At 33.6% G+C, this 26075-nt stretch overlaps 1 protein-coding gene across 4 annotated transcripts in view; it reads right to left on the bottom strand.

The window, feature by feature from the left end:
* Positions 1-26075, bottom strand: part of LOC6042326 — a 77375-nt gene extending 51300 nt beyond the window's left edge. Inside the window, exons 1-2 of one of the 4 annotated variants that reach the window (XM_038260134.1) lie at positions 25564-26075; positions 9362-10095 (exon numbers count right to left, since the gene is read on the bottom strand). In XM_038260134.1, coding sequence (XP_038116062.1) covers positions 9362-9441 — 80 coding nt within the window. In that variant the 5' untranslated portion in view covers positions 9442-10095; positions 25564-26075. Of the gene's footprint in view, positions 1-9361; positions 10096-13173; positions 13650-25563 lie in introns of those variants that run through there. The other 3 variants (XM_038260136.1, XM_038260137.1, XM_038260135.1) reach the window with 3 other exon arrangements.

The raw sequence follows: 26075 nt of genomic DNA, 5'->3' as shown, positions 1-26075 counted from the left end.
ACCTAAATAATTTTACAAAAAATTGCTATAAAAATAAAAAAATAATGTTTTCTACCTTGACCAGAGCCTACAGACGATCATTCACACGATCAATACATTTTATAAAATTAAAAAAAAAAAAAAACAAAATACAACCTGCTCGAGCTTTTCAAAACGTCATTATTTATCAAACTTAGATATTTGGGTGTTTTGGAATAGATTCCAAATTTAAGCTCGATCTGACCACGGGAACTCCTCCTTGTAACCCCTTGAATGATGTTTGGGGAAAATATGTGAAATGTATTTGTACAATCCCTATGAAATCTCGGATGCTGGAAACAACTTTTCCGAAGAGACCATATTTTAAAAATGCTTGAACTCTCAAATTCCTTTATTCAGAATTGTTACGGAGAAATCGAAAAAAAAAATCCGCTCCATACCAAATGTATTTGAGCAATTCTCTACGAAATCGGTCTTTTTTCTTCAATTTTAATTTTTGTATTTTTTAATCCGACTGAAACTTTTTTGGTGCCTTCGGTATGCCCAAAGAAGCCATTTTGCATCATTAGTTTGTCCATATAATTTTCCATACAAATTCGGCAGCTGTCCATACAAAAATGATGTATGAAAATTCAAAATCTGTATCTTTTGAAGGAATTTTTGATCGATTTGGTGTCTTCGGCAAAGTTGTAGGTATGGATACGGACTACACTGGAAAATAATACACGGTAAAAAAATTTGATTTTTTATTTTTTATCACTAAAACTTGATTTACAAAAAACACTATTTTTAATTTTTTTATTTTTGATATGTTTTAGAGGGCATAAAATGCCAACTTTTCAGAAATTTCAGGTTGTGCAAATCATTGACCGAGTTATGAATTTTTAATCAATACTGATTTTTCAAAAATCGAAATTTTGTCGTAAATTTTCAACTTCATTTTTCGATGTAAAATCAAATTTGCAATCAAAAAGTACTTTACTGAAATTTTGATAAAGTGCACCGTTTTCAAGTTATAGCCATATTTAAGTGATTTTTGAAAATAGTCGCAGTTTTTATTTTTTTAGTGCACATGTTTGCCCAGTTTTGAAAAAAATATTTTTGAAAAGCTGAGAAAATTCTCTATATTTTGCTTATTCGGACTTTGTTGATACGACCTTTAGTTGCTGAGATATTGCAATGCAAAGGTTTAAAAACAGGAAAATTGATGTTTTCTAAGTTTCACCCAAACAACCCACCATTTTCTATCGTCAATATCTCAGCAACTAATGGTCCGATTTTCAATGTTAATATATGAAACAATTGTGAAATTTTCCGATCTTTTCGAAAAAAAAATATTTTCAAAATTTTCAAATCAAGACTAACATTTCAAAAAGGCCAAACATTCAATATTACGCCCTTTTAAAATGTTAGTCTTGATTTGAAAATTTTGAAAATATTTTTTTTCGAAAAGATCGGAAAATTTCACAAATGTTTCATATATTAACATTGAAAATCGGACCATTAGTTGCTAAGATATTGACGATAGAAAATGGTGGGTTGTTTGGGTGAGACTTAGAAATCATCAATTTTCCTGTTTTTAAACCTTTGCATTGCAATATCTCAGCAACTAAAGGTCGTATCAACAAAGTCCGAATAAGCAAAATATAGAGAATTTTCTCAGCTTTTCAAAAATATTTTTTTTCAAAACTGGGCAAACATGTGCACTAATTTTAAAAAATGAAAAACTGCGACTATTTTCAAAAAAGTCACTTAAATATGGCTATAACTTGAAAACGGTGCACTTTATCAAAATTTCACTAAAGTACTTTTTGATTGCAAATTTAATTTTACATCGAAAAATGAAGTTGAAAATTTTACGACCAAAATTTCGATTTTTGAAAAATCAGTATTGATTAAAAATTCATAACTCGGTCAATGATTTTTGCACAACCTGAAATTTCTGAAAAGTTGGCATTTTATGTCCTCTAAAACATATCAAAAATAAAAAAATTAAAAATAGTGTTTTTTGTAAATCAAGTTTTAGTGACAAAAGTTAAATAAAAAATCACCAAATTTTTTTACCGTGTATTATTTTTTCTAGTGTAGTCCGTATCCATACCTACAACTTTGCCGAAGACACCAAATCGATCAAAAATTCCTTCAAAAGATACAGATTTTTGAATTTTCATACATCATTTTTGTATGGACAGCTGCCAAATTTGTATGGAAAATTATATGGACAAACTAATGATGCAAAATGGCTTCTTTGGGCATACCGAAGGCACCAAAAAAGTTTCAGTCGGATTAAAAAATACAAAAAAAAATCGAATGACCGAAATCCTAGAGAACTGCTCATTTTTGATAGAATTAGGTAAACTAAAGGAAAAAGCCAAAACAAAAATTTTGGCAAAAAAATAAATAAAAAAATTCAACATTTGGAAATTAAGATCTAAAAACTAAATGAAATCTTAATAAAAAAATAATAAAATTTAAAAATTGTAATAAATTCTTGATTTTGAGGTTTTAAATTTAAGATACAGTTCATACTCGATGATCATACCAAAGCGTTACTTAGAAAAATCGAAGCAAATTTTCCTACGTCTTCTACTCAAAATTTCTCTTACCGAAAAAAAAACTCAGAAAACACTTCAAAATTTATCAGGTTTTTTGTAATATAAGATGGTAACAAAAAACGCAGCATTCAAGATCCTAGGAAATTAAGAATTTAAGAATTTAAGAATTTAAGAATTTAAGAATTTAAGAATTTAAGAATTTAAGAATTTAAGAATTTAAGAATTTAAGAATTTAAGAATTTAAGAATTTAAGAATTTAAGAATTTAAGAATTTAAGAATTTAAGAATTTAAGAATTTAAGAATTTAAGAATTTAAGAATTTAAGAATTTAAGAATTTAAGAATTTAAGAATTTAAGAATTTAAGAATTTAAGAATTTAAGAATTTAAGAATTTAAGAATTTAAGAATTTAAGAATTTAAGAATTTAAGAATTTAAGAATTTAAGAATTTAAGAATTTAAGAATTTAAGAATTTAAGAATTTAAGAATTTAAGAATTTAAGAATTTAAGAATTTAAGAATTTAAGAATTTAAGAATTTAAGAATTTAAGAATTTAAGAATTTAAGAATTTAAGAATTTAAGAATTTAAGAATTTAAGAATTTAAGAATTTAAGAATTTAAGAATTTAAGAATTTAAGAATTTAAGAATTTAAGAATTTAAGAATTTAAGAATTTAAGAATTTAAGAATTTAAGAATTTAAGAATTTAAGAATTTAAGAATTTAAGAATTTAAGAATTTAAGAATTTAAGAATTTAAGAATTTAAGAATTTAAGAATTTAAGAATTTAAGAATTTAAGAATTTAAGAATTTAAGAATTTAAGAATTTAAGAATTTAAGAATTTAAGAATTTAAGAATTTAAGAATTTAAGAATTTAAGAATTTAAGAATTTAAGAATTTAAGAATTTAAGAATTTAAGAATTTAAGAATTTAAGAATTTAAGAATTTAAGAATTTAAGAATTTAAGAATTTAAGAATTTAAGAATTTAAGAATTTAAGAATTTAAGAATTTAAGAATTTAAGAATTTAAGAATTTAAGAATTTAAGAATTTAAGAATTTAAGAATTTAAGAATTTAAGAATTTAAGAATTTAAGAATTTAAGAATTTAAGAATTTAAGAATTTAAGAATTTAAGAATTTAAGAATTTAAGAATTTAAGAATTTAAGAATTTAAGAATTTAAGAATTTAAGAATTTTAAAATAATATTTTTTTTTGTTCTCTTGATTTTTTTTTGTTTTAGTTTTTTATTGTTGAATATTGATATCTTTGTTTTTTGTTTTCAGATTTTTTTAATTTTCGATTTAAAAATTTCGGATCTTTTAATTTTTGGGTTTGGGTTTTTGGGTTTTTTAATACTATTTTTCCTAATTTTATTCCCTTATTTCTGAATAATCAAATTTTGAATATTGGAGCTGTAATTTTTGAATGTTTTGATTTTTTATTTTTCTTCAAGAATGTTCAAATTTGAAAAAAATATGTCTACTGGTTGAGTCCCATCTAAAATTCAAAGGCGGAGAAACTTCTGTTATGTCCAATCAAGCTCATATTTAGGATAGAAGCACAGTACACCTACTGGAATATGACCAATAATAATTTTTGTTACAAATGGTTGGATCTTCAGGAAAAGTTTGAAATATGATTAAGATTCACAAGATTAAAATTGAATGTATCCAGTATAAAAGAACAATAAATAAGGATGAAAAACATTTCTCAAAACTTTAAAGAAATTAAATATTCAGAGTCAGTATGTTTCAAAATGAGTTGAGTATAGTCCGTAACAACCCTGTTTTCCATAATTTTTTAATTTTATTTTTTTAATTCTTGAATTGAATTCTGTAAATTTTTAATTCCATTTCACCATCACTATTTTGCTTCCATTTTAGACTACACAAAATTAGACTACTTTGGATCATTTTTAAATCATAGTTCAGTTTAATTTGAGAAAAATAAAAATTTAGATAACGAATACTAAAGTGAAATTTTGTAGCCTTACAATTTTTTTAGAATTTTAGAATAAGAATTTAAAAAAATTAAAAATCAACAATTCCAGAATTTCAAAATTTTAAAAAAATTAGAATCTTTATGCTTTAGAATTTTAATTTTTTTTCTTAATTTCCAAATGTTCGAATTTTTTAACTTTTGATTTTTTAAATCATTCAATTTTTCTCACAAAATGTATGATTTTCTCTATGATCCCTATTTGCTAAGCAAACGACCAATTTTAGAACAAATCTCTGAGGACGGTGGGGCAACTGCCTCATATTGTCCCACCCTGTGTGCGCTAGTAATTTGTAATTTTCAGTTGAACGGAAATCCAAATCAAATCCAAATCATTCGATTTTTAAACCAAAACATATTGCAAACAAGCTACGCGCTTTTCATCGTGACCCTTTTCTTAAGCATTTTTTATATGGAGTTCTGCGTTCTTTCCGGACTGACCAATATAAAAAATTAAGTATTATCAATGTTGCAAAGTTTGGCCTGGAAGTCATTCAAATATATCATCAAGGGCGAATTTTCAAAAAGAAATGAAATATTGTAGTAAAATTTTTAAGATCATCGAAATTCCCTGACCCAGCTTAAAATTCCCTGACTTTCAGTGACTTTTCCAGGTCAAATAAAATTCCCTGCCAATTCCAAATGCATTCTAATCAGTCGAGAATGCTTCGGGCCACGCCCATTTTCCTATTTTCAGCTCAGTTCTTTTTTCTTCCAGCGCACTTTTGGGTCTACGTAGTGCTGCCAAAATTGATGAATTTTTAAGCAAACACTCACAAAAAGTAGCATTTATAGTGAAATTTTCCTGGCAGCACTGGCTCACTCCAACAGGCGCTGCTGGTGGTGTTGGTGGTCACCCTTTGTTCCTTATTTGCCTTCGCTTCTCGCTCGGTTTTCTTCAGCCTTTGATTGGAATGGGTCGTCAAAAGTCAAACGTCAAAAGACTTAGCGCGTTTGTTTTTTTTTATGGCGCTTGCTAATTATTTACATGTTTCGGGATTATTTTTCAAGTGAGTGACTAACTAATGTTCAAAAGAACATGTTGCCGGTAGTTGGAAGCAATTTCATATCTTAAGCGCATTGAAAACGTTAACGCAAGTGAAAAGATATTGATGGCGACTTTTGTTAAGCAGTTAACCTCTCATCTTGCGTGTGGATGTGTGTGCAACCAAAGCGATGAGAAATGGTCTCGCAAAATAGAAATTATGATCAAAAGTGCACTGAATTTGATCTTTTTGGTCAGTAAATGGCATCAATTTGCATGCTTACTTGAGGCGGTGCTGTTGCTGGTAAGTTTATAGACTAAATAGTATTTTTTGGAGCTTTAATCGAGCATCAAACTCTTCATATGACGAAGATAGGAGTTTGATTAGGAAGGGTATATTTCCCCTAACTCCCACATTTTTTTTCCATGCTGTTTTCGTGGAGAATTGCTGTGTAATGAATAAAAAGAACTTTTGCTCACTTTTCATTGTAAACACATATGCAGCAATTCCATTTGAAAAGAGCCTAAGCCGAAAAAAAAGTTCTCCGCTCGGGCTCAACATTTTTCAGGGGGTTCCTTGGCCAAAATAATTAGACCCGTATTTTTTTGTTTGGCCATTAGGGTGACCTGCATCGTGCTAGGGTGGTTCGAAAAATGCCAATTATCGTCATTTTTCACAAAAACCTCTTTTTTTCAAAAAATCCTATCTCCGCGCTATTTCATCCGATTTTAGCTGTCTTAGACGAAAAAGAAAGGTGATGAGTTTGCCTATTTGGGAAAAAAGTAAGAAGTTTCCAAAATTTAGCTTAACATTTGAAAAAGTCGCATGAAAACTTAAAATGGCGTTTTGACCGTGTCTGGACCAAAGAGCCTATGTCTGAAAATATTTTTATCGGATTCCTCGGAAAATTTCACATAACATTTCAAAAAATTGGCGATGTCGAACCGTACGTTTCGGAGATATGATTTTTTGAAAATAAAAACTGAGTTTTTCGACGCGCCACGCGCAAAAACGGAAAAATGACAAAATCGGCAAAAAAACAACTTTTTTAACTAAAACTGCGATAACTTTAAAATTTCAGCGATGACCCATAGATGTTATGGTACCAAAAGTTGCGTCTTTCAATTACAAAAATTTTGATAACTACTATTTATTTTATTTACTGTGAAGGTTTTACTGTATGTAAAGAAAAAAATTGCTCAGTTACAAAAAAATCTCCATTTTTGTAGGTTAAATTAATATTTGTCTACTTTTGGAAAAGTTAAGATTTTCGTTGTCCTATATTGGAACTCTTAATTTTGCTCGAAATTGAGCAGTTTCTGGTGTTATTTCAGTAAAGTTCCTTAAATTTACATCATTTCAACTTACTGAATTGAAATAATCAGTCAAAAAAATATTGGATAGTTAATTCAATTATAAAAGGGATTCAAAGTTTTTTTTGTGAAAATTCTAATGGCCATGGCTAATTTCAGATGTCAAACTCAAAACATTTATTTTGGCGAAATAAATGTCAGTCAACGTTGGCTCGATACCACTCGCCTAGTGTGGCTCTTTAGATCACACACCTTCTCAAAAATCTTACAACTCCAAGTGAAACTAACCTAAGGGATACCGTGGAGAATTTCCCTAATCCCCTTAAAAAAAAGTGGAGCATCAACACTTCCCATCTTCTAAATCCTTGTCCAGCGTGCTGTCTCGGCCAGCAAACTGAAGTCGATAAAGTAGTTGGTTTTGAGTGGAAAACGTGGTCGTAAACTGTCAATGCTATAGGGACGTGGCGTTACCTCGTGCTGCCATCTGGTTTTGCCTTCCTCACCTTACTGAGGAAAGGCTATAAAATCACTCGAAAAATGAACTTCTTAATTCGACCTCGTAGACCCACCTTCACGTATACATATCTACTCAGAATCATGTTCTGAGCAAATGTCTGTGTGGATGTGTGGATGTGTGTAGGTGGGTGGACAAAAAAATTGTCACTCGATTATCTCCGGACTGGGTGAACGGATTTTGACCGTATTAGTCTCATTCGATCCGTCTTGGGGTCCCATAGGTCTTTATTTAAAATCAGCAAGTTTAGTTAAGTACTTCAAAAGTTATGCTAAAAAAACGATTCTGGCGTATGTCCGGAAGATTGTAAAAAGGGTGGTTTTTGCAAGAAACCCTATCATATTATACATTTTCAAAAAGGTATTAAAAAGACCTTTCCAATGAGCCCAAAACATTGAAGATCTGACAACCCTATTAAAAGTTATTAGCACTTAAGTGTTATTTATATTTATATTTGGAGGCCGGATCTCAGATATTTCAGTAAACATTATGTCCGGGTCCATCATGCGACCCATCGTTAGTTAGATAATTGAAAGACCTTTCAAATGAGCCTAAAACATCAAGGATATGGCAACCCTATCAAAAGTTATTGGCACTTAAGTGTTACTTATATACTTTCTGGAGGCCGGATCTGAGATATTGTGATAAAAATATTGTCTGAATCTTCCATGTCCTTTCGTTGAATAGGTTTTTTTTATCAGACCTTGCCGATGAGCCGAAAAATTGAACGTCGGCGAACCCTATCAAAAGAAATCAGTAATAAAATTGATTTGTTAAACATGTTAAGGGAATGTTGCTATTTCTACTGAATGTATTGATTTTATGAATGTGAGGAAGGCACCAACCACCTAAAGGTGGATTAAGTATCGTTTTTTTAAGTGCAAGAGTGGAAAAGTGCTGAGTCATCGTATAAAAATAGACGGCGTCCTATCTCGCCCAGCAAAATAAAGTCGATAAAGTAGTCGGTTTCGATGAGAAAAGGTGGAAAACGTGGTCAAAAAATAGCGACGCCATCCCCCTATTCCCCTATGGTAGTGATAATTTGCACCTCCGATTTAGCGTAAGTACTAAACATGATAAAATAAAAACATTTAGCCGAAAATGTTGTTTATAGAACAAAATAAAAATTCTACAATAAAAAATATTCCTGTCAATTTTCTTTCCAAAATAATCTAATCAAATCTTAACGTAGTCAATCTTAAACGAGCATTCTGGCAAATGCTAGTCAACCACTCTAAACAACCTTTCCTTCAATGGCCAGGCCTACTGCACACAATTTACTGCAAAGATGATTCGTTGAAATTTGGTGAAAAACAAATATTTAAAATTGACGTTCTGTTGTGTTTCGATCATCTATAAGAGGAGAAAATCAACTCGCGACCAAATTTTGAGGCCAGGAATTTTGACAGGAAATGTGTCCATTTGACATTCGACTTCTTTACTCTCCCACACAAAAATATGGACAGTCTAGCTGTCAATCAGTCAAAGTCACTCACAAAATGAAAAAAAAGTGAGTTCAGTTCATTTCTGACGTCACAATTTTCCTGTAAGTATCGAATAAAACAGACATAACAACAATAATTATTCACACACCCCAAACCAACTTAACTCGCAGCCGGCTACTCAAACGACGTTTCTGTTTGTTCAACCCTCCACCGACGTTTCGCTGTCCAAGACCCGATTCCCACCCAAAACGTGTGAGTATCTCTCTCGCTGTGCAAAAACAAGCAGTAAAAAAAACTGCATCTCGTCTTAGCACCACGTTCAAAGGAGACGTTGAACCCCGTCCCCCCGCGCGCTCTCCTCGCCGCCCCGCCTTTACCGAATTGATTATCTTATTTTGTTGTCATTATTGTTGCGCTCCGGGCGTTCCTAATTGAATTTACAGACCCGGTCCAATTCGGTCCGACTTTGTGTCGACTAGTTTGTCTTTTCTCAGCGCGGAAGAGTAGAGTTTACTCGACAAATGTGGCTTTTCTAATGTGTGTGTCCCTTAAGGGTAGCTTCAGTCACTCACCTCGTATGGGTCAGCATACCGGTCGAGTTCCACTCAGCGTTCTCAATGTCCGACGAGGTTTTCCCGTTCGATATCGACATGATGTTTCTGATGTTTGCTTGGCTTTTCCTTGAAAACAAATCGCCGCCCACGCCCGGCCCTGACGTTCTTCACCGCGCGCGCTCTCTTTCTTCTAGAGGCAGCAGAAGGGTATTTTTAACACACCATCAACCGACGACCCTCACACTAGCTTAACTCTTCTCTAAACAACATCTCGCAGCGGGTGCGTCGCGACGCTCAAACTTTACCCAGAATCATTCACCGAATCTTCACCGTTCACGCTAAACGAATCAATTTGGCAGCTTCCACGAGGATGACCTTCCACAATTTTCGTTCGGAATCGATCGACACGCCAGCCAGCACACGCACACACAAATGGGTCACACCAAATTGGCTCTCACTTGGAGAAATTCATTCATCGCCGTTTTGGCCAAAAATCGCGTAACTTTCAGGCCTAGCTTTAATACACCTTGCACTTGCACTGAAACATGAACTGTTGGCATAATCTCTGCACTACTACTGCAAGCAGCAGCAGCATATGTGTCGAACCATCGCGGCCGTTGTTACATAAAACTCCTCCTTCTTCGCTGCGTTTTTTTTTTCTGCTACGTGTGTTCTCTATTTCTACTCGCACACCGAAACTGGGAAGGGGCTGGCTGATTAGGGACACAGAATCCTCTCCAATTTTGAGTAATCTGGAAGAAGACAAAACAAAAATCTATATTAAGTATTGATTCAGACACGGAAAGGAAACAATTTTTAATATTTTTTGGAAACATTTTCAGTTGTTTCAAATAATCACAAAAGAATTATGAACTTTAAACAACATTTGTTTAAAGTTTTTCATTAGATTTGAAAAAAATAACACACACTTTTTGTCTTTTTGTCTTCTTGTCTTTTTGTCTTTTTGTCTTTTTGTCTTTTTGTCTTTTTGTCTTTTTGTCTTTTTGTCTTTTTGTCTTTTTGTCTTTTTGTCTTTTTGTCTTTTTGTCTTTTTGTCTTTTTGTCTTTTTGTCTTTTTGTCTTTTTGTCTTTTTGTCTTTTTGTCTTTTTGTCTTTTTGTCTTTTTGTCTTTTTGTCTTTTTGTCTTTTTGTCTTTTGTCTTTTTGTCTTTTTGTCTTTTTGTCTTTTTGTCTTTTTGTCTTTTTGTCTTTTTGTCTTTTTGTCTTTTTGTCTTTTTGTCTTTTTGTCTTTTTGTCTTTTTGTCTTTTTGTCTTTTTGTCTTTTTGTCTTTTTGTCTTTTTGTCTTTTTGTCTTTTTGTCTTTTTGTCTTTTTGTCTTTTTGTCTTTTTGTCTTTTTGTCTTTTTGTCTTTTTGTCTTTTTGTCTTTTTGTCTTTTTGTCTTTTTGTCTTTTTGTCTTTTTGTCTTTTGTCTTTTTGTCTTTTTGTCTTTTTGTCTTTTTGTCTTTTTGTCTTTTTGTCTTTTTGTCTTTTTGTCTTTTTGTCTTTTTGTCTTTTTGTCTTTTTGTCTTTTTGTCTTTTTGTCTTTTTGTCTTTTTGTCTTTTTGTCTTTTTGTCTTTTTGTCTTTTTGTCTTTTTGTCTTTTTGTCTTTTTGTCTTTTTGTCTTTTTGTCTTTTTGTCTTTTTGTCTTTTTGTCTTTTTGTCTTTTTGTCTTTTTGTCTTTTTGTCTTTTTGTCTTTTTGTCTTTTTGTCTTTTTGTCTTTTTGTCTTTTTGTCTTTTTGTCTTTTTGTCTTTTTGTCTTTTTGTCTTTTTGTCTTTTTGTCTTTTGTCTTTTTGTCTTTTTGTCTTTTTGTCTTTTTGTCTTTTTGTCTTTTTGTCTTTTTGTCTTTTTGTCTTTTTGTCTTTTGTCTTTTTGTCTTTTTGTCTTTTTGTCTTTTGTCTTTTTGTCTTTTTGTCTTTTTGTCTTTTTGTCTTTTTGTCTTTTTGTCTTTTTGTCTTTTTGTCTTTTTGTCTTTTTGTCTTTTTGTCTTTTGTCTTTTTGTCTTTTTGTCTTTTTGTCTTTTTGTCTTTTTGTCTTTTTGTCTTTTTGTCTTTTTGTCTTTTTGTCTTTTTGTCTTTTTGTCTTTTTGTCTTTTTGTCTTTTTGTCTTTTTGTCTTTTTGTCTTTTTGTCTTTTTGTCTTTTTGTCTTTTTGTCTTTTTGTCTTTTTGTCTTTTTGTCTTTTTGTCTTTTTGTCTTTTTGTCTTTTTGTCTTTTTGTCTTTTTCTCTTTGTCTTTTTGTCTTTTTGTCTTTTTGTCTTTTTGTCTTTTTGTCTTTTTGTCTTTTTGTCTTTTTGTCTTTTTGTCTTTTTGTCTTTTTGTCTTTTTGTCTTTTTGTCTTTTTGTCTTTTTGTCTTTTTGTCTTTTTGTCTTTTTGTCTTTTTGTCTTTTTGTCTTTTTGTCTTTTTGTCTTTTTGTCTTTTTGTCTTTTTGTCTTTTTGTCTTTTTGTCTTTTTGTCTTTTTGTCTTTTTGTCTTTTTGTCTTTTTGTCTTTTTGTCTTTTTGTCTTTTTGTCTTTTTGTCTTTTTGTCTTTTTGTCTTTTTGTCTTTTTGTCTTTTTGTCTTTTTGTCTTTTTGTCTTTTTGTCTTTTTGTCTTTTTGTCTTTTTGTCTTTTTGTCTTTTTGTCTTTTTCTCTTTTACAGACTCGTGTTTTCAGACTGGCTTTAGTTGTCAATTCCATTTTTTTTATTAGCTAATTCAAGTAAACTTGCGTACAACAAAAAAAAGTTACTTTAAGTTAATCAAGTAACGATCCCGGTTGACACACTGATTATTATTTCAACAAAGGTCGAATGCAGCTAAATTATGCATTAGAGATTGTGACCGTCCACCGTATAGGACACGTCGTTCAGGTCCAAGTGAAGCATGTCCTTCTTTGTTTGATCAATTTTTGCCTGGCTTTAATTTCGTGGAATGCTTCCACGACACGGTAGCTTCGCTCTTTGCTCACTGATTTCGATGAATTCGTTTCGATTCAACTTTCTTTTATTATTATGTTGGCTTCTGAGAAGCTAGGATGGGTATTACTTTGGTGGAAGCGTATTGGCAGTAACGTCGCCGACTGGATGGTGTAACAGGTGGGGAAATTAACCAAGAATGGAGAAAGACAAAAAAACAAAATAATTTGAAATGATTTTCGCTCACAAAAGAATATACTCAAAAAGGCAATGTAATCAATAGTTATTTGTGTATAATATTTGAATTTCAAGGATGAGTTCTAGAGTCTTTTTTTGTAAAGGATCCTCTATGTATAGGGTAGGGTACACAGAAAAAAAAAATCGGGTAAATTTACATCATTAATGATGTACCAAAAGTGCACGTCATTAATGATGCGAATTTACATCAACTTCATTGTAAATTTAAATGCCATCCGATGTAAATGTGCGAATCGATAGTTCTTGGTAAACGTGTAAATTTCCGATGAAATCGACGTAAATTTACCCAAGCAAAAAAAATTTTTACCCCGTTGAATCTAGAATCCGATGTAATTTTCAAATGCTTGTGTACCCGTGTGCATAAATTGAGGCTTTTATTTTCTTCAATGCTACACATGTAAACATTCAGTTCATCTTGCTCACACCTTCATAACATAAATTAAAGTGAGCGGAATGTGCTGAATTTGTACATGTGTTACACTGGTCGTGTTAAAAATCATGTCAGGAATAAAAATGCTTTTGTTTGGGCAGAAAGATTCAAAGACTGCAGGGCACTTAAAGTGTTTGAAAATTTGTATCAGATTCTGAATTCAACGGAGTTATATCAAATACTTTATGAGCTGTAGTTTCGTTTTGAAATGAACATTTCAGAAAATAGTTTAAAAAACTGACTCACCTATGAGGGATACGGTTGCCGGTTGGCTTTTCAGCATCGCAAGCCTTGTAATCATGTGACCATCATGTGACTCTGCCATTGCCAACTTTTCGATGACGAAACATCACCTTCTTCCACGCGCCAGCATAGAACTGAAACTTTTGGATCAAAGTTTTTGAGCAGCTGTAAGGCAAAAAGTCGTAGGTTTTTATGCAGTTGATTTTTGTTTTATCTAGCGTGAAAGGTTTCTTGCAGATTATTGACGGGCTTCCGTCGTTTCGTCCTCCTTTCCTGATTCAGCGCCGCCCCCACCGCCATGTCCACGACCAGATAAAGTTGCCCGCCTTCCGGTGCATGTCCACGACCAGATAAAGTTGTGCACCGCTTGAACCAGTTCGTCCACCCCAGCCGCCTCGCCATCGTCCTTCTCCCCCACCATCTCCCCATCACCTGCCGGATCCAGCTCGATCACGTGCAGCACGTTGCAGAACTTCTTCGCCTCCTATACGTAATTCCCTGTTCCACCTCCTCCTGCAACTCCGCGCACAGCAAAATCAAAACTCAATATCCGCCTCCGTATCAAAAGCCGCTTACTCCTGCAGTCGCTCCAAAAAGTCCCGATCGCAAGCATCAAAATAGATCAAAATTCTTTCCAGCTGTTTCAGAATGGCCTTCAGCACTTCACCGGGCTCTTTCCCGCCCGGCCAGCCACAAAACACCACATCGGTTTCGTAGGTGGACCTTCAGGTGCATCTTCACCAGAAAGACAAATTTGACATCCTTCGTGGATTCTCTCGGTGTCGCTGGAAAACGGAATTCCACTGTTCAAATAAGCTGATTACTTGTTATGTTTACTTACCGCATTTAAAAGAACTGCATTTTTGGCGACCCGGATGCTCGTGACGTGACGGCCAGGAAATCTGCAGGTTTTCCCAGCTACTTTGATCGCGCTGGTCAGAATTTAGTTTTTTAATCAGCGACAGGAGTGCCTCACGTTGTTGTTTGTTTTGACATTTGAGTCTCAATGACCTTGAACAGCAACAGACTGGCATGCTGTCGGAGTTGGGGAAGGTGCAAACTTTTCGACCATATTTTTTCAAACGGGCGTAAAATTTAAACAAAAATAATAATCGATCGAAAATCGAGAAGAAATCATAAATCAAATGAAAACGATTTGGTATAATAAATGTTTTAGATTTGTTTATTTGTATTATTCACAACCAGCGATGGAATAATCATCATCAAAAGAAAATCATTGGATGTTCATCAAGAGAAAAAATCCGAAGGGAGCATGCTCTCCTCTCTCGCGCACGAAAGATCGGTAAAAAGAATCTTAATAAATCATCATCTTGATTATTCGGCGGATCATCTCTTTCACTACTACACTTGCAAGTGTAACATTACACGTCGGAAATTGGCCTGTAACATTTTGTAGATGGGCAATGTGCGTAAACAAAAAGAAAAAAAAAATTTTGAGTGGTGCTGACAAGGAAATTCACAAAAAATCATCAGCAGATTGATTTTCTGGGAGAATTTCGGGAGCGATTTTCTTTTGCGTGATTTGCCTCCTTTCTTTTTCGCGGGTGAAAAAAGTTCGCAAGCGAAATTGATTTTTTCGCGATTATTCCATCCCTGTTCACAACAAGGTCACATCAAATTTTTATTCAGATTTTTAACATTTAGTTGAATAAATTAAGAATCTATCACAAATTAAAATAAAATTCAAAACATGGTACTGCTAAATAGAAAAAATACCAAAGTCTTTCGAGATTTTCTATCATTTTTAAAGATTTTCCAATGATTGTGATAAATAATGTTTAACTTAATTCTTCTAAAAAACCAGCAGTTTGAACGAAATCAGTGTATGAGCAAATCAAACAAGCCCATGTAAATATCAGATTGTCAAGGATTCTGGACACCAATCGCCCTATACGCCCAGCAAAACATACGTTGCCAGTGCCTATTTAATTTGCATCGGCCAGTCTGTTTCCCCTAGACAGTCTGTAATGAAAATGGATCAATTTGTATTAGTAAAAACGCCATTTACATTGTTTTACTTGATTTTTTTTTTTAATATAACTTCAACATTTTGCTAAACATTATTTTATCATAAAAAAGATAAATTGATACCAGCATCTGGTAAAAATCGGGAAATTTGGTAAGAATTGGGACATCTGTTTGAACCCTTTTTCTAAACAATATTAGATACTTTTGAGTGTTTCTGGATAGAACATACTCAGAGCAAAGAAAAAAGGAAAATTATTTCCAAAAATTTAAGATTAAGTGCTATACAAACTGCTGTCCTAGGCTATTCGCCCCAGTTGCAGGTGTATTTTTTCATGCCGCGTATCAACCGTCATCTGTTCAGAGATACAAAACATTGAATAAATTTAGAAAATGTTTAACTTTGCATAAAATTCTAAATTAAAAAAATAAGAGTACCACTTTAGTTTAAAACTGAAGGTGTACTCAAGCTTCAAACAAGTTTCAAAATTCTAAAGTTTATGCATTTTATTATTTCACCCTGCTTCATGCAGTGAAAGACTTCCCCCAGAACAACCTTAGTCATTCGAGGGGAACAAAGCAAGGAACAAAGTCTTTCAATGAAATGGTGAAGCCGCAAAGCAAATAAATTTTATTGAGCGTAATAAAAAATATTACGTAATGCAAAAGATCGGACGCACGACCTCCGACCCCCACTTCCCCCAACTGCGTTGCGTAATTAAAGAACGCTCCCTTAGTATTTTTGTCGGAGTTTACATTAATCCAAATTTTTCGTATGTCAGCAAACCGTGTAAACTCCGACACTTTTGACAGTTTGGTAAAGCGCCACGGCTCGATCCCGTGCCTGTCTAAAAGTGTTGTGTGTAGTCAATTAAATTGTGTTTGAAGTGAGAATTATTTAAACTCTGTTTTCTGTAAAAAAAAGCTTATAAGTTGTGAGAGGTGCTGAAAAAATCGACCTACCGAGTGCTGCAACTGCCAGGCGATGAATTCCCCCACGTTGGCATCGGTCAAGAAGGACTTTGGAGTTAATCCGTATCCGGTCAACCAACTCTCGAAAAGAACGCGCCTTGCCCTTTTCGCCTTTATGTTCCGGACACCGGTTCCAGCTGGTCAAACAAGATCGGGCACTTAATCACAGTGCCCGTCTATCCGTTGGTCTTTCTATGACACCGCCAAGCTGGAGAAACTATCGGATGACGAGATGACGGAATGCCGCATTGGAATGACCACCGCTTTGGAGGAACCGATCAACCCGAGAATTCCCTTTGCCAATATGATGCTTTCGAATCGTATTATCAAATGGGCTGCATCGATGGAGGCCAGATGTATTTCTATAACGTGGTAAGTATCAATTAAAAACAGTCTGCAAACGCTGCACCATCCGCACCTGGCTGACCATTCCCGCTTGGACCATCAACAAAACTAAACCTGTTTCCGTCTTCCTCCAGATGAGTTGAAAGTTAGAGACGCAAAAATGTAAATAACACAGTGTGAGTTTGTAAACAAAGAGTGAATTTTGCTCACTCCTCCAATCCACTGACGTGAGCAGGATACACTCTTTGTTAACAAACTCTCATTGGCTCATTTACACTATTTTACTTGAACTGCATCCTGCTTCCGATCAAACAAGATGCATTCCTTGTTTACATCGATGAGCCTAAGGAAACGTTTCATACGAGTTATTGTTTGTTTACATTTTGATCATTGCTACAAACCTGAGTTATTCAACCTAAATTTCTTTTGAAAACACATCCACTTCCTTGCGCACAAAACATCTTACTGATTTGTTTTTGCATTCCTCTTGAACTGTCATTTGCAACACAAACTTATTTAAATTTAAATGCTGTTTGATTTTTCAATTAGCATATTTTACATCAGATGTACATTTACATGATTTTCATATTTCAAAATTTATGGTTTTCAGAAACAAAAATTGGATTTACATGGGATTTATGCATTACAACGAATCTCAATTTACATTAAGGGCCTTTAAATGAGATACAGGGTTTTAAATTGAATTTCAAAATTACATTGAGCATGTTTACATTGAAAACATGGTTTCAGTGTTGGGTAAATTTACATTTTTTTTTCTGTGTAGTCATCAATGAGACACTTTTGGTTTTCAACTTTCAAAGATTTTTCTCATTTTTTCATCAGCATGTTTTAATGAGCTTTTTGTTGCATTTTCTTTCTTTTAATGTGTTCTAACATTGACCAAAATATGAGATCGATCCGACATCTACAGCCAGAGTTATTCAACTGTCTCATTGTAGACGCACTTGGCAGGAACAATGAGACAGCTGGGGAACAATGAGACACACTACGAAAATCAAGATTTTTCTACTAAAACATCATGTTTTTGTATTGTTTCATTGCAGGTAACTTGCCTTGAACATTTTAGAGCAATTTTGCCAACATGAAACTTTAATTAACAAAAGTTATACTAAAAAGCATTTATATTTTGTAAAATTCGTATATTTATGCCAAATAACTTTGTATTTTTGGATAAATGAAGTTAAAACTCTATAAATATGCCAAACATCACTTTTAATTTATGTTTTGAAAGATTTCCATAGATTTTGAAAAGTTTCATGAAGAAAAATCAAAGTGTCTCATTGTTACCCATGAGCTGAAATGAGTGGGGAACAATGAGACAGTCCTGGATACTGGGTATATTCTAAATTTTGGCCAAACCTAATGAAAGGACATTGTAGCCCAACTCAATCCCTATGGAACGTCGAAAGAAATTTGAAGAAATATTAGTTTTGGTGTTAATGGCAGCCTACGAGCGAAAAAGTAAATTTTGTCCATAATTTACTTTTACACCCCAGAATCAAACATTTATGAATAACTTTTCAAGGGAGCGTCCATAACCAAAGCCACTATAATGGCAGACGGTGTATCCAGTAGACACACCTTTCCCCCAAATATGAGCCTGATTGGTTGAAACTATGACTTGTGAGAGCCATTTTATCATTGTTCCCCGTGTCTCATTGATGACTACTCTACCCTAAGCTATTGTGTTTCATATGTTTATTGGACCTATAAAAAAACTTAAACAATAGAAACGCAATCTTTCTTATATCCCAGTCACGAAATATTTCCATAAATTATGTTTTTAAATTGCAAAAAATAACACTTTTCAAAAACTTTCACCCACATGTAAACTTGTAAACGGAGAACTTTATCACAAAATGTGTGAGGTCGTTTTCGAACGCAAATTCAAATGATGCTCCAGATTTAGGAACAAAACCTTCATGGTGTCAATTTCTGAGAAAGTCAGGAAATCTGGATGACCTTAAAAAATAATCCAACAAAATTAAATTTAATTTTTAAATATGGCTCTTGAAGAAGTAGTGCAAAAAGTTTACCACCAAATGATGAATAAAAAAAAATGGATTAGTAGCCAGATATTGACTCAAATACCATCCTGTTAAATATGGTTGGAAAGAAACCTTTCAAACAAGTCTAAAATTTTGAAGATCTGGCAACCCTGGCTCAAGTTACGACCACTTAACCCTTTAAGTACCACGTGGAAATTTAATATTCAAAAAATCATATCTTGGCTCAAACACAACCAATTTTCAATGTTTTGGGCTTGTTCGCTCAGGATTTTAATACGGAACACGATGCAATCGGAATAATCCGGATTCCGGTTCCCTGGCCGGAGATATTCCGGATTTCCCAGGGCCAGATTGGGGCTACGCCAGCCTGGTTATTTTTCTGATTACAAAAACCATCCAAAAAAGATGAAAACGAGTGAAATACTATGAAATTTTATCATCTGCAGTCAAACGAAGGCCATTTTATTGAACTAGAACTATGTTGGACACGGGGAACCCGGTCAGTAACCTGGGACCGGTTCCAGGGTCCCGGCCATAATCCGAAGATATGGCCAGTACACTTTTCTTGTCCAAAGTGGGCATGCGACATGTCTATGTTCATGAAATTGTATCACAAGTTCAAAAAGACTAATATTTGTGACCTTTTTAGAAGCCGGATATCACGTAAACAATGTTCGGAACCACCATTCGACATATCGATGGATATGTTAATGAGAAATCTTCCTATTGAAGATCTGGCAACCCATTCTCATGTTTTCAGTAAGTAGTGAGAAAGGCACCAACCCTAGCACCAACCGCACAGGTGAATTATGTTAGTTTTACGAGTTATAACCACTTAAAGCTTGATTAATAACCCATCTTTGAATTTGATTAAAAATAGAGCATCCCATTTTTTTTCCTATGAAAAATTGAATATTGGTTTCCCGTTTCTGAGATTAAAAATATTTTAAATACGAAAACTTCTAAATCAAGGTTTTCTGCGTGTAAAACCAATGTGCAGTGGACAAAAAGGAATCTTCTGATGCCGTCAGTTTTAACCTATCAAAATTATTATTTTTAATCTAATCTAATCTAATCTAACCCTAGCGCAGCCAGTCTTTCGAGGGCATCCTGGAAAATGCCTTAGGTTGATTAACGCCTAGCATCCTCTTGTCAACATTAACATTTGCAGTGCCTCAATGCAATAAATTGCTTTGAAACATCACAAACGTTAAAGCGGCCAGGCCAAATGCGTAAAGTTTACCGCAAAGATGATTCATTGAAGTGGATTGAGTTTGAGCACGAATGTTCAAACAACAACACAATTCTGAATCTACAGGGGAGGAAGAAACGTGGGGATCCCCCGCTCACGTTCCTGTTTGTTTAAGCAATAAATCGTTGGAAGCCACCATGCTAAGAAGTTTTGGTGCTCCGGGACCCTCTGGGATGGGACATTGTATTTCCACAAATGCCCAGGACCAGTGTTGCAAATGAGTGATAAAAAAGCTATCAATAGATTATCTCTGCACCAAAAATATCCGAGAGTATAGTGGCCGTCACTATAGCTTGTGAGATCTTTTCTTGTGTCTCGTGATTCCCAGCGATGTCATTCTCTCTCTATCACTCTTCCCCTTTACCCCGACTATGCGCTCTCACCGCTGAGTCTCTCAATCTCTCCAAAAACTGCAATGAGAGAACGCGAGATGGCGATTAGGAGCCGACCACGCATGACGTCCCGTCAAACTGCGTTTGCGAAATTGGTTTTGTGGCGGCTTTTGTGGTTAAACGCTTTTGCGGTAGGATGATCGTGGAAGCGGGAATGAGAGAGAATAGGAAAATGTCAATCGCGAGTGAGCAAGCACGAAAACGTGTTCGGCTATGTTCGGCGCTGAGAGTTTCAATGAAGAGAGAAGAGCAGTTGTATTTGAGGCATGAATATTCAGACGGGATAATTGTAGTTGCTGAGAGCTGATATTTTGATATTTTAACAACCCTGCCGAGGACACTATTTGCCGTGGTTATAGCGCCACAACTCGCTCTCTATCAAAATTATTATTTTTAATGTGAAAAATCACGAAAACGCGATTGGCGATACTTTTATTAGCAGGAAAATGACGGAAAGTGGTCGATTTCACCCTATTTAGTCTTTTTTTATGGTGTTTTTCTCGAATTTTTCATGAGAAATCGTTATTGAAACTTTTATTGGCCAATTTTGTCCCATTTACCCCCTTTTTATGTGTTTTCTTTAAGAAATTCGGTGAGATCATAAAGTTTCACAAATGTATCATTTTTCAACATTCGAAATTGGACTCTCAGAAAATTTAATAGCAAATTTTCTGAACTTTTCGGAAAAAAATATTTTCAGGAATGCATAATCATGGACACTATTTTAAAAAATCGAAAAACGGGAATTTTCAGTTTAAATTAAACTTGTAACGGCTATATCTTGAAAGTGAAAAGTCATGAATTTGTGTGACTAAAATAATTGTATGTACTTCTCTATAGCTTAAAAGTTGCGGTTTTTGTTTCCTAAAACAATTTAAAAAAATCCAAAAATTAAAAAATACCGATTTTGAGAAATTATTTTTTTTGTCAAAAAAAGTTAATTTAAAAATCGGCATTTTTTCTTGTGCCTATTTTTGCGTGAAACTTTGTCCTAAGAATCTGAGGTCCATATTTCGATATCTCGTAACGGAGAAAAGACGGAAAAACGTGTTTTTTTTAATGATTAGCAACCTGAAATGGTGATGATTTGGAAATATAGTGTTCAAGGGACTTTTATCTAAATTTAAAAAAAATATTTTTCATCAAAAAAAAAATTTAAACTTGTGCCAATTACGTTACTCAACTGTTAAAAAATAAGACTTGCCATTTATGGGGAAATTCAATGTACCGTAAAACGAGGTGACTTTGATAGCCGGGGTGACTTTGATAGGTTCGCGCACTAGCGTGCACAGGGTGGGGCAACATGGGGCAACTGCCCCACCATCCACAGAAATTTGATCTAAATTTGGTCAGGGGGTGTCCACAAATTACGTTTTGTTTAAAACGTCCATATTATTGCCCCACCTTCCTCAAAGAGCTGGGCACGCTAGTGGGTTCGCGATTTTTCCGCAAATTGAAGAGTACAATTAAAATACTTACGGAATTGTTTAGAATCATAGTGTTCAAAGTACCTCAAAAAGAACTTTTCATAAAATTTTGAAAAGTTTAAAAAGTTAGATAACTATAGTTAAGAAAATGTCGATGATAGTCATTATTTTAAACTTCTTAAAGTGTCATGATTTTCTCAATTAACAAGATTTTTAATCGGAGAACGGAATGCATTTTCGGGTTCTTTGGACAATTTTCCACTAGGAGAAGGTTAAATAAGTTTGTAAGTAATAAATAATATTTGTTTTTGAAACACAATTGAAAAAAAAATCTCTAAATTTATAAGCCATTTCAGTTGAACAAATTTCATGTAAAATGTGAAAAATTGTGATTCGTGCTTCGAATTCAGTATAAAATGCAATTTAAATCGATAATTTTATAAACAAAACTAGTTTAAAAAAAATTCAGGCAAAATTCCGATTTTTTAACAACTTTACCTAAAATATATATGCATTTTGTTAAAAAGCTTATAAACTTAGTTAACTAAATATAAACATTGATTTTTTTCTTCAAAACTATATCAGCTACTTTAGTGATGGTACATTTAACATACAAATAAAATTTGAACACGAGCAATTCTCTACGAAATCGGTCTTTTTTCTTCAATTTTAATTTTTGTATTTTTTAATCCGGCTGAAACTTTTTTGGTGCCTTCGGTATGCCCAAAGAAGCCATTTTGCATCATTAGTTTGTCCATATAATTTTCCATACAAATTCGGCAGCTGTCCATACAAAAATGATGTATGAAAATTCAAAAATCTGTATCTTTTGAAGGAATTTTTGATCGATTTGGTGTCTTCGGCAAAGTTGTAGGTATGGATACGGACTACACTGGAAAAATAATACACGGTAAAAAAATTTGGTGATTTTTTATTTAACTTTTATCACTAAAACTTGATTTACAAAAAAACACTATTTTTAATTTTTTTTATTTTTTGATATGTTTTAGAAGACATAAAATGCCAACTTTTCAGAAATTTCCAGGTTGTGCAAAAAATCACTGACCGAGTTATGAATTTTTTAATCAATACTGATTTTTCAAAAATCGAAATTTTGGTCGTAAAAATTTTTCAACTTCATTTTTCGATGTAAAATCAAATTTGCAATCAAAAAGTACTTTACTAAAATTTTGATAAAGTGCACTGTTTTCAAGTTATAGCCATATTTAAGTGACTTTTTGAAAATAGTCGCAGTTTTCATTTTTAAATTAGTGCACATGTTTGCCCAGTTTTGAAAAAAATATTTTTGAAAAGCTGAGAAAATTCTCTATATTTTGCTTATTCGGACTATGTTGATACGACCTTTAGTTGCTGAGATATTGCAATGCAAAGGTTAAAAAACAGGAAAATTGATGTTTTCTAAGTTTCACCCAAACAACCCACCATTTTCTATCGTCAATATCTCAGCAACTAATGGTCCGATTTTCAATGTTAATATATGAAACAATTGTGAAATTTTCCGATCTTTTCGAAAAAATATTTTGGAATTTTCAAATCAAGACAAACATTTTAAAAGGGCGTAATATTGAATGTTTGGCCTTTGTGAAATGTTAGTCTTGATTTGAAAATTCCAAAAATATTTTTTTCGAAGAGATCGGAAAATTTCACAAATGTTTCATATATTAACATTGAAAATCGGACCATTAGTTGCTGAGATATTGACGATAGAAAATGGTGGGTTGTTTGGGTGAAACTTAGAAAACATCAATTTTCCTGTTTTTTAACCTTTGCATTGCAATATCTCAGCAACTAATGGTCGTATCAACAAAGTCCAAATAAGCAAAATATAGAGAATTTTCTCAGCTTTTCAAAAATATTTTTTTCAAAACTGGGCAAACATGTGCACTAATTTAAAAAAATGAAAAACTGCGACTATTTTCAAAAAAGTCACTTAAATATGGCTATAACTTGAAAACAGTGCACTTTATCAAAATTTCAGTAAAGTACTTTTTGATTGCAAATTTGATTTTACATCGAAAAATGAAGTTGAAAAATTTTTACGACCAAAATTTCGATTTTTGAAAAATCAGTATTGATTAAAATTCATAACTCGGTCAGTGATTTTGCACAACCTGAAATTTCTGAAAAGTTGGCATTTTATGCCTTCTAAAACATATCAAAAATAAAAAAATTAAAAATAGTGTTTTTTTGTAAATCAAGTTTTAGTGATAAAAGTTAAATAAAAAATCACCAAATTTTTTTACCGTGTATTATTTTTCCAGTGTAGTCCGTATCCATACCTACAACTTTGCCGAAGACACCAAATCGATCAAAAATTCCTTCAAAAGATACAGATTTTGAATTTTCATACATCATTTTTGTATGGACAGCTGCCGAATTTGTATGGAAAATTATATGGACAAACTAATGATGCAAAATGGCTTCTTTGGGCATACCGAAGGCACCAAAAAAGTTTCAGTCGGATTAAAAAATACAAAAAAAATCGAATGACCGAAATCCTAGAGAACTGCTCACACCTTAAATATGATTTTAACAAGAAAAACTATGACTATCAAAGTCACCCCGGAATCTAAACTAAGAATTTTTAACGTATTTTTTTCTAAACACTATTGAAAAATCTTGTTTGCCAAAATAATGCATGGACTTTATGTGGCCTACCCTAGTACATGTTTTAAAAATAGTAATCTTGAGAAAAACCTTACCTGTTGCAAAATATTCCAAAAACAAATTGAAATCCTATCAAAATCACCCCGGTTTACGGTACTTTTCAAACGTGCAATAACCCAAAATGGTATTTTTTCATTTAGAACAAAATTTTTAATTTTAAAATTTCGTATTTTCTCTTATTTCTAAGGATTATTTTTTAAGAGTATAACAATATTCTACAAAGTTGTTGAGCAGACAACCACAAAAAAATATAAAAAAATATAACCATAAGAAGTTTACTTGTAACCATCTCAAATTATCGCGTATTTACAAAAAAAAAAAGTTTGTTTAAAAATATTTTTCCGTTTCTCTTTGTTTCGACGTTCGTGAAGGCCTCCACAAAGTCTGAGCCAAATAAAAAAATACAAAAAATAAAAATGGTCACTATCGATAGATTTCGTAGAGAATTGCTCACATGTTTAAGTTTAACCAAGTCAAAATTTTAAGTCAAAAACTTTAACCTTTTACACAACTTTTAAAACATTCAAAATTATACTAAATTCTAAAAAAATGCTTTGTTAAACATTTTGAGTCAATTAGACAATTAGAGAAATTTTACATGAACATGTGTTACTGAAAAAAAAACTTTTATTTGATGCAGTTCAAATTCAAGAATTACTAGGCTCGCAAAGAGAGAAATTTACTTCCGACCTTTCGATTTTTATTTTGTCAATCAGACAAACATTTTTCACGAGGAAACACTGCAAGTAAGAATACAATCACTCTGCTCCCATGCCCTAGATTACAGTCGGAGATTGCAAACCGATAGGAGACAACCTCGCACTAAAGGTTGTTTTAGAGTGCAAAAGAAATTACGCCATCCATGTCGGGATGTGTAATCAATCGCTTGCTTCCATACTATCATTTCACACTGTACGAGAAAGATGCATTACCAACTCTCTCGGTAGAGGAGGAGGACGGGTGTAGACTGATATTCAATACCCCCATTCGTGTATAGAGTCTACAGCCGAATGAGAGATGCTTCGCTATATTTGCAAAACAATCTGCCCATGAGAATCACACAATCGCCACCAGCACTTTATGCGTTTTATGGTCATCGGAACGGAGAGTTCAGGGCAGCCAGCTGCTGCAACTACGCATGATTGTTGACTCTATTTTTTTTCTTCTTTCGGCGATATCTGCCATGGCAATTTTCATTTTGGCTACCCTTTCTTTGTCGTTAAAAGAATCTGTGTGTTGTCCTAGTTTTTTTCAGGGGGAAAGTTTCACTTAGCCTAGATTCCTCCAAGGGCACCCCTTACCTGGGTAACACCGAATTTGGGAACGCGGCCACTCTGTGGCACACACAGCTGTCAACGACCTGCTCTGTAGAGAAAATGGTCGTCGTCGGCGGAACGACACATTCGACTAATCCGGATTGAACTGGATCTTTTCAGGAAAATAACACCCAATTGCACAGCCAGCTGGACTCGGTTCCCACGGGGGCACTTTATGACCGAGAGTGGGAAACCCTCTCAACAGGCACACTCTTCTCCGAGCAGCTTCTGTAAGCTAATAAGCTTTCTTATCATCCTTCAAAGAGGCAACAAAATAATCAGCACCTTTTATGGCCCCGAGATCTTCCGCTTCTTAAGTAAGTTGCCACTCAACAAACACACACTCCACGGAGCAGATAAGTGCACAGATTCCGACCGGAACAAACCGACGAACCGAATTATTCCAACTTTTAAACACGGACCGCGAGAATTCGCGTGCACTCGCGACGGCAGCTCGGATGGATGTGGCGAGTTTTGTTTTTGTTTTTGGTCTCGAA

The sequence above is a fragment of the Culex quinquefasciatus genome, chromosome 3 (genome assembly GCF_015732765.1).
Source record: "Culex quinquefasciatus strain JHB chromosome 3, VPISU_Cqui_1.0_pri_paternal, whole genome shotgun sequence".
In the NCBI taxonomy this organism is placed as follows: Eukaryota; Metazoa; Arthropoda; class Insecta; order Diptera; family Culicidae; genus Culex; species Culex quinquefasciatus.
The sequence above is the reverse complement of the archived record's forward strand: the minus strand, read 5'-3'. Positions and strand labels throughout refer to the sequence as shown.